At 36.7% G+C, this 9552-nt stretch overlaps 1 protein-coding gene across 2 annotated transcripts; it reads left to right on the top strand.

The window, feature by feature from the left end:
* Positions 1–1061: 1061 nt before the first annotated feature.
* On the top strand, positions 1062–9002 carry LOC113282000 (mediator of RNA polymerase II transcription subunit 25-like). 2 transcript variants are annotated; one of them, XM_026530911.1, is made up of 15 exons: positions 1062–1448; positions 1762–1828; positions 1947–2397; positions 2632–2685; positions 2879–2907; positions 3765–3833; positions 3957–4041; positions 4905–4991; positions 5148–5405; positions 5660–5713; positions 5905–5933; positions 6951–7019; positions 7143–7227; positions 7859–7945; positions 8099–8954. In XM_026530911.1, the coding sequence occupies exons 1-15, from the start codon at positions 1358–1360 to the stop codon at positions 8177–8179; spliced, it is 1596 nt and encodes a 531-aa protein (XP_026386696.1). In that variant the 5' UTR covers positions 1062–1357; the 3' UTR covers positions 8180–8954. The 2 variants fall into 2 exon arrangements, with proteins under 2 accessions (XP_026386696.1, XP_026386697.1); XM_026530912.1 differs by having other exon boundaries at positions 1374–1448; positions 1957–2397; positions 8099–9002.
* The last annotated feature ends 550 nt before the right edge of the window (positions 9003–9552 follow it).

The following is a 9552-nucleotide window of genomic DNA, read 5'->3' as shown; positions in this document are numbered from 1 at the left end:
TCTTGCACCCCACCCCCACCCCCACCCTTGCATTCTGAAGAATCATAAATATCCACCTTTCCCACATGCTCCTTTACTTCTTGAGACAACCTTATAACTCTCATTTCAATCGACAGGAACAACAACCACATTTCCCAGATATCTTTAAACTCAAAATGACTATTTCGTAAATCCTGCAAGGAACTGCCCCAAAGCCTTTCATTTAAGCCTACTGTTTTCTCTTCTGGTGTCTATGGACAACCAGAAATGAACTTATCTTCCGATAACAACACGCACTACTTGAAGACATCTTAATGAGAGCCTTAAAGCGACAATGAGAATTTGACGGGGAGAAGCAGTGCACACTACATGTTCTTCTTGGAGACCCACCTACCAGTACCCAACAAGTAGCATCAGAACAACAACAACCTTCTCAGTAGGATGGTCCAGTCCGGATACAGATTGGGTAAAAATTAACACAGATAGGACAACCAAGGGCACCTGGAAAGTGCAGGTATAAGTTTCATTGCAGGAATTCTTAGGCGATAAATGTGATAGCTTTTGCGCAACCACTTAGGATAACTACAACATTAATGGCCGAAACGTAGGCCACGGTAATGACATCTAGAACAACGATGAAACATCAATGACATAAGTATTCTTCGAGACGGACTCTGAAAACCTAATGCACTTCATAAATTCGTCAGCTGACCCACCATGGTGCCTAACTGGAATGATTACTGAAATACAACTGAGAATGCGCCAAATTCCATATTGCATTATTCAACATAGTTATAGAGAAGCTAACCAAACGGCAGACAGACTGACAAACTACAAGGTGGACAGAAGCCAATTAAGAAACTCTCGACAACAATATGGGACCAGATAATCCCTTCTTTTCTTAGCCAAATTTTACTAAATGATCTATGGGACATACTGACGTGTAATAGCCTTTAGTTAATTAATAAAACATAAATTCTTGGTGAAACGTCAAAACCGGCACCATAAAAACCCTCATGTGATGGCCCTAAAAAACCGACCCCTGCAAATTCCCAGAACAGACTGTTAACAATCCATGCTGAAAAAAAAAAGGAAAATAAAAAAGGGACTCAAATATTTCGCATCAACTTTTCCTTATCTCAGTTCCAAACATGAATGCCTCCCTGCTTCATGGATCCCGCACAATAATAATAAAAACAACAACGGCTCTCGTTGATTTGATTTGGTAGATGGATCATCAATAAGCATTGAATGAGTCTTCTTAGAAAGTGAGTTTAGAAAGTAAGCAATTTTGTACTAACTTTTATATTCCAGAACAGCTACTCCTCCAAAGAATTGTACCGCTTAGCCCTAATTAAGCCTCACTGGAATAACAAACATGGTTGCAAATCAAATCCCTCTGAAGATTAAGACGGAGACATCTTCAGTTCCCTCCGTTTCAGGGCCTTTTCTTACTTCAATCCCTCCAGGTTTGGTTTATTTGATTTTTTATTTTGCTTGTGTTTATGCATTTTACTGATCATTTTGGTCCAGATCATGCATTACCCTTACTGAGTCAATTTGTTTTGTTAATTGGACTTAGATAATTGATGGTCAGCTTCCTTTTACATCTTGTTTGTAGATGATTGATCCTAGGCTTGTGACATTTCTGAGTTGAGAAAATTAGGTATTCTGTGGTCCGAAGTAGAGGGGGAATTGAATTCAGTCTCTTTTGCTAGAAATAAGCATGTTGATTTCATTGCTGCACACCTTCTTTTTATAATGCTGTTTCTTCTCTTCCAGTGAGTGAGTCAATGATGAGTCGTCAATCAATTCTTGTTGGAAGTGCGTCGCCAGCAACAGTAAAATGGTACACACTGAAACCCTCCTTTCCATTTTATTTACTTGAACTGTGTCTGGAAAATTTGCTGATCTAAAAGTTACAGCTCTTTATGTATATTCTTATAAGTGAGCTCATTGCCTCAAAGTTTCCAACAGGAGCCAAACACCACACCTTCTTCAAATTTGCCCCATCCTCCATCTGTATCTCATGGTCCTTATCAGGGAATCACAAGCTTGCAGTCTTCTTCACCTTCGTCCACTTCACAAGATATGATCACAAATAATGACAATGTTCAGGAGTCTAAACCTGTAGTTGGTGGTCTATCCCAACCATTGCATCCAATAGGTCGTGTGGCAGAAAGTGCGAGTATTTTGAACAACCTCTCTCAAATACGGCAAGCTATGGACTCATCTAATCTTAACACCGCAAATTTTATGGGTCTTCAACCCATGGGTGCGACTCCAATGGCCATGCATATGTCAAACGTGATATCTAGTGGAATGGCATCAACTGCTTTGCTTCCTGCGCAAAATGTTTTCTCATCTGGAGCTATGCAGCCATCACCTGGACCTGATAAATATGTGAAAGTTTGGGAAGTAAGTATATTTTTTCCTCCGTTATTGATTATCCGTGTCACGCTTTTTGAAATAATTACTAGATGTGAAGTGTGTAAGGAATTCAAAGGATTAGTATATAACTTCTGTTATGTTATGTTGTCATACTACTATAGCTATCTATTAGATATGGTTATGCTAACGCTAACTCCAGTCTTTATTCATATATAATATTTGTTTGATCATTCATTAAATATGCTTCGTTGTTGGGGGCAGGGAGCAGTATCTGGACAGAGACAAGGACAACCTGTGTTTATCACTAAACTCGAAGTATGATTTCTGGCACAAAAAGATATATCTTTTCTGCTCTTTTTTTGTCATTTATTTTAATGTGCATTGGAGATGTTCCTTCTTCGTTTGTTGGGTTTATGTTTTATGCATAGTGGTATCTTACTTTAATATGGTGGAAGTAACCAAGAGTTTCATATTTTCATCCTCCTGAAATTTTTTTTCTGTGTGGCAGGGATACAGGCATGCATCAGCATCAGAGACGTAAGTCGACGAAGCATAATCCACTTTATCATATTAGCATTATACCAAATGGTTATGTTGTTAAAATGAAAATGAAATCAATTCTTACCCTTGGAGTTGGATGTAGATGTCCTTCAGTTCTTTACACGGATGTCAAATAGTCATGTTTGGTTATTGATTGGTATTGGATAAACTGATAAGTTATTCTAGTCCCATCTTAAATCAGTTGATTTATTTCTTCGACATTTAACAAATTTTGCCAGTCCTGACCTTAAGATAGAACTTTTGCTTTATAATTTGATACAGGAAATGCATGCATATATATATTTAGGAAGTGGTATGTATAGGTAATCCCGTGAATCAATTTCCTGTTCCTGTCTTTCTTGCATCAAATACATTTAATATAGGATAATTAGTCATACAGAATTGTTGAGAATCGTTTGTACAAAATTTGAACAATACATTATCAAACAAGTCTGAGTAACTCAAATTACTCTTATAAGGCGGATATTTTTTGAGAACATTATTATATTTTATATGTAAAATGTGCATAGACGACCCTACATTCACTTTTATCAGGCTACAAAGGCATCAAAAAATAAAAATGATATACATTCCAACACCACTTTGCATGTGCTATATAGGTGATAGGAGCTTATATTAACCATTAAGACATGTTACACACCTAAATATGTTTTTAGTAGGATTCAAATCGGTATTCATACAGTTCGATCATATTCTAAGATCTTAATTGCCGCTGGTTCTGGATATTTTGTTATGAACTTTGTGCGGTGAGTTAAATTGAAACGATTTTTTGCCACCAAGTATTATCTCCCGGAGCCTTATAATAATTGGCATTCTGTGTGTCTTCTTCTCAGGCTTGCAGCGGACTGGCCAATGATGATGCAAATAGTTCGGCTTATATCTCAGGAGGACATGCATAACAAGTACTTCCTAATTATGCCTGCATTATTAAAACACCTATTGTAACATCACTTAAGTGAGTACGCTTCTCCGAGGAGCACAAATTTAATTGTTCTGATAAGCTGATCTTATGTCTTTAATTTTAGGCAGTATGTGGGCATGGCAGATTTTCTTGTTTTTCGAGCTTTGAATCAACATGGATTTCTGGGACAGCTACAAGAAAAGAAACTCGTGAGTCAACTTGATGCTCAGTTATCTTTTTATTGGTTTGTTTCTTTATTAGGTCTTGGATTTTTTGTTTTACATTGACTAAATTTTGATTAATTCATGTACTGTGCGATTCTCTCTTTATATCTATATTTGTTATCAATATTGTGCCGCATTTATGTTGCTATGATTATTGGAGCCACCGGGATAGCAGATTCCATACTGTACTATGAATACTTGCTACAGGTTGAAGCTGCTATCTCGTCTTCAGTATATAATAGTTTAACCTAGAGCTGGTGTGCAGAACTACATCGTTCATGGAATCTGCAAAAAGCTGTCTGTTTGTGTAAAAGTTTCAGTACTTCGCCTCAAAAATCTGGGAGAAACCTACATGTGTTAGGATATTGTGGCAGCAGTACCCAGTGGGAAGGTCATTAGTAATGTCTATCTGTTTTTATAGCAAAATGTAGGTTTCCTTCGGTCAGAGAAGTGAAAAGAGAGTCAGAGACACATTTAAACACATCACCCAGCATAGGATTTCATAGTACCACCAGTTCGGACAATATTTATGATGTAAATTGGCATCTTTCTTGATTGGTCAAGCGGTACTCGTCAAATATCAAACATTTGTAGAAATAAATCATGCCACTTTTAATTGAAATTAATTGATTTGTTGGTCCACTGCTCACAAGTGTGGGAACATATAAAAAGAGAGGGCTGTTGGTCACTTAGTCTGTTAGCAGGCAGCTTAAAATGAAACTATGCGTTTTATATCTCAGTTTTTATGTCCGTCAAGATTGACTGTCCAAAGTTCTGGTCATTTATCTATCTGGATACTCTGTTGTATGCTTTCTAAAGTAAAGTGTCTTAACTGCTTGTGATTTCAGTGTGCGGTTATCAAGCTACCCTCACAGACATTGCTGTTGTCTGTTTCTGACAAGGCCAGCCGTTTAATTGGAATGCTTTTTCCCGGGGTGAGTTGTTGGCATTATTTTCACCATCTAATAGACATTGCATGCAACCTTTATCTATCTTTTTTGCGCTATCCATTTATGGCTTGCGATATATATAGTTATTTATGATTTCAAAGAATGCATGTAGTTATTTTATGTTTTCCTGATGGTAACCAGGATATGGTTGTGTTTAAGCCACAACCACCTACTCAGCAGCAGCAACAACAGCGGCAGCAGTCTATGAACTCTACTAATCTTGACGCCGCATATTCTATGGGTCTTCAAACAATGGGCGCAACTCCAATGGCCATGCATATGTCAAACGTGATACATAGTGGAATGGCATCAACTGCTTTACCTCCATCTCAAAATGTATTTTCATCTGGAACTAGGCTGTCAGCACCTGGACCTAATAATTATGTGAAAGTCTGGGAAGTAAGTATTTGTTTTTCCACCGTCGTTGATTTTATATATATGTGTCATTTCTGAACTACTCGATGTGGAGTATGTTAGAAAGTCAAAAGATACCTTTTGTTGTTTCATCTGCGATTAGTTAAATAACTTCTGTTATGTTGTCATACTGTAATAGCTACCTATTAGATAGGGTTATGCTAACGCTAACTCCAGTCTTCATTCATATATAATATTTGTTTGATCACTTATTGAATATGCTTCATTGTTGGGGACAGGGAGCCCTACATGGGCAGAGACAAGGACAGCCTGTGTTTATCACTAAACTCGAAGTACGATTTCTAGCACAAAAAGATATATTTTTTCTGCTCTTTTTTTGTCATTTATCTAATGTGCATTGGAGTTGTTCCTTCTTCTTTTGTTGGGTTTATGTTTTATGCATAGGGGTAACTGACTTTAAGATGTTGGCAGTAACCAAGAGTTTCAGTTTTTCATCCTTCTGAATGTTTTTTCTGTGTGGCAGGGATACAGGAGTGCGTCAGCATCAGAGATGTAAGTCTACGAAGCATAATCCGCTTTATCATATTAGCATTATGCCAAATGGTTACATTGTTGAAATGAAAATGAAATCAGTTCTTACCCTTGGAGTTGGATGTAGATGTTCTTCAGTCCTTAACAAGGATGTCAAATAGTAAATCATGTTTGGTTTCTAGAAATGGTATCGTGCTCATGAATTGCAACATCCTGATAGTATAGGTATAGTAAAACCTTTATTGATTGGTGCTGGATAAACTGATAAGTTATTCTAATCCCATCTCGGTAAGTTGATTTGTTTCTTTGACATTTAACAATTTTTGGCAGTCCTGACCTTAAGATAGAACTTTTGCTGTATATTTGTTATAATAAATGCATGCGTATATATTTAGAAGTGGTATGTATAGAAAATCTCATGAATCAATATCCTGTTCCCATCTTTCTTGCATCAAATACATTTACTATAGGATAATGACTTATACAGAATTGTTGAGAATCGTTTGTACAAAATTTGAAAAACACGTTATCAAACAAGTTGAGTAACTCAAATGGCTCCTATAAGGTGGATACCTTTTGAGACATAAAGGTAGAGTCTAGTTATGTATTACTATATTTTATATGTACAATGTGCATAGATGACCCTACATTCGCTTTTATATGGGCCTCAAAGGCTTCAAAGAATAAAAAGGACATACGTTCCAACACCACTTTGCATGTGCTATATAGGTGATAGGAGCTTATATTCACCACCATTAAGACATGTTACAGACCAAAATATGATTTTAGCATGTGCTATGTAGGTGATAGGAGCTTATATTCACCACCATTAAGACATGTCGCGCACCAAAATATGGTTTTTAGTAGGATCCAAATCGATATTCATACCATCCAATTCATATTCAAAGATCTTATTACCGCTGGTTCTGGATGTTTTATTATGAACTTTGTGATCTGAGTTAAATTGAAACGGTCTTTTGTCAAGTATTTTCTCCAGGAGCCTTATAATAATTGACATTCTATTTGTCGTCCTCTCAGGCTTGCAGCGGACTGGCCAATGATGATTCAAATAGTTCGGCTTATATCTCAGCATCACATGCATAACAAGTACTTTCTAATTATGCTTGCTTTATTAGGACTCCTATCATAGCATCACTTACGGGAGTATGTTTCTCAGAGGAGCACAAATTTAATTGTTCTGATAAGCTGATCTTATGTCTTTAATTTTAGGCAGTATGTGGGCATGGCAGATTTTCTTGTTTTTCGGGCTTTGGATCAACATGGATTTCTGGGGCAGCTACAAGAAAAGAAACTCGTGAGTCAGCTCGATGCTCAATTTATTTTTTATTGGTCTGTTTCTTTATTAGGTTCTTGGATTTTTTGTTTTACAATTGACTAAATTTCGATTAATTCATATACTGTGTGATTCTCTTTATATCTATATTTGTTATCAATATTCTGCCGCATTTATATGTTGGATTATTGGAGCCACCGGAATAGCAGATTCCATACTGTACTACGATACTTGCTACAGATTGAAGCTGCTATCTCATCTTTAGTTGATAATAGTTAAACCTAGAGCTGGTGTGCAGAACTTTAACGTTCATGGAATCTGCAAAAAACTGACAATTTGTGGTGAAGTGTCTGTACTTCACCTCAAAAATGTGGGAGAAACCTACATGTGTTAGGATGTTGTTGCAGCAGCACCCAGTTGGAAGGTCATTAGTAATGTCTCTCTATTTTTATACCAAAATGTAGGTTCCTTCGGTCAAAGAAGTGAAAGTTGAGTCAGAGACTTCTTTAAACACATCATCCAGCTTAGGATTTTATAGTACTACCAGTTAACACAATATCTTCATGTCAGCCGGAATGATTTTATAGTGCTACAGTGAAAATCCTGTTGTTTGCTTTCTAAAGCTGAGTGTTGGAACTACTTGTGATTTCAGTGTGCAGTTATCCAGCTACCCTCAAAGACATTGCTGTTGTGTGTTTCTGACAAGGCCAGCCGTTTAATCGGAATGCTTTTACCCAGGGTGAGTTGTTGGCATAATCTACATCATCATCTTATTGTCACATGCAACATTTGTCTATCTTTTTTGCCCTCTCCATTTATCAATTGTGATATATATTGTTCTTCATGATTTCAGAAAAGATACCGTGTTTTATGTTTTCTTGATGGTAACCAGGATATGGTTGTGTTTAAGCCACAAATACCTGCCCAGCAGCAGCAACTCCCGCAGCTTCAACAGCAGCTGCAGCAACAATAATAACAAATGGTTGGTGGAGGGATTGATTAAAGATATGGTCAAGGTCAAAAGAGGGACAAGTAATGTGGCAGGGACAAGTTCCAACCCAAGGCCCATCTAACATGGCTGGTGGTGGATTTTATCATGAAATGGTACATTGATAAGGAAGATCAGAGAAAAAACTAACTTTGATACAAAAGGTATATAGATAAAGCTTGAACTAGAATACGTCAAGTTGTCTGAAATATAGTTAGCTGTAAAGAAACTAACTTTGATATTAAGAAATTAAACTAGTAGTAGTACCTAGCTAGGTCTTCACTTATTACCTTTTCTTTTATTTTCTTATTAAACGAGAAAAACTTCAAATATGACTTTTAAGAGGGTGATTAAAAAATTGAAGAACCAAGAAAAACCACGGAGCAAAAGAAAAAGAAAGCAGATAAATCTTCAAATAAGACTTTAGGAGGACTTTCAACAAAGAACGGAAAAAAGAGGATAAAGAGGTGTAAAGAAGATCGTAAAGTAGAGATGGCGGGATTTGTTGGATGTCTATTTTTATTAGGTTGTTGACTAGTTGAGATAAAAGAACTGTACAGCTAGATTTAGGCTAATTACACATCTTGAAAGCAAATCAAACTTGTTTAAGCGTGAGGAAAGAAATTGACTCGAGATGTCGAGTGCTAGCTGCTTGAAACGGCTTTTCATTAATTCAGGTTCACTAACCATCGTATGTAAAATAGTCTATTGTGGTGCTGTTAAATAAAAAATGCTCAATCAACATGATTGTTGTTGCCTCATTGGTGTAAGCTTACCAGTAATGATCAAACTTTTTCTTTTCGGAGTATAGAGAAATAAAGTTTAATGGAAAAAACCAACAATAAAGGATGAAGTAAAGTTTGATGAACTGATAGAGTGGATGCAGTCTATATCCTCTCCATCTTTCCGTCTCTTTAGTTCTTGAGCATTGCGTCCACTATGATGACATCTCTCCTAGTAGATTAGTGTGTTCTTCTCAATCTAACTTTGAAATTTTTCTTGCTTTATGACGATTTTCAAAGCAGTTGGGAATACAAAAACCATACGAAATCAACCTTAATCATGATTACTTATCTGCCTCACCCACATTATTCCCCACTGAAACTAGTGTAGGTAATATGTTATGTTGTGGAAGGACAGATACATATGTACCACCAACCAACAAAACTTCCCATCATTACATGCTAACTCAAAATTCCATTAGTTTAGTAGACATTGTATTCCTTTAATCATAATACCCGCATGCTCACAAATAAAAAGGAATAGAAGAAAGTTGGGGATTTAGGAGAATGTACAAATTCAAGGCTTGCCATAAAATATCTCCACCTCACCATCAAGAAGAAAGGATTCTGTCTTGG

This window comes from Papaver somniferum, chromosome 5 (genome assembly GCF_003573695.1).
Source record: "Papaver somniferum cultivar HN1 chromosome 5, ASM357369v1, whole genome shotgun sequence".
In the NCBI taxonomy this organism is placed as follows: Eukaryota; Viridiplantae; Streptophyta; class Magnoliopsida; order Ranunculales; family Papaveraceae; genus Papaver; species Papaver somniferum.
The sequence above is the reverse complement of the archived record's forward strand: the minus strand, read 5'-3'. Positions and strand labels throughout refer to the sequence as shown.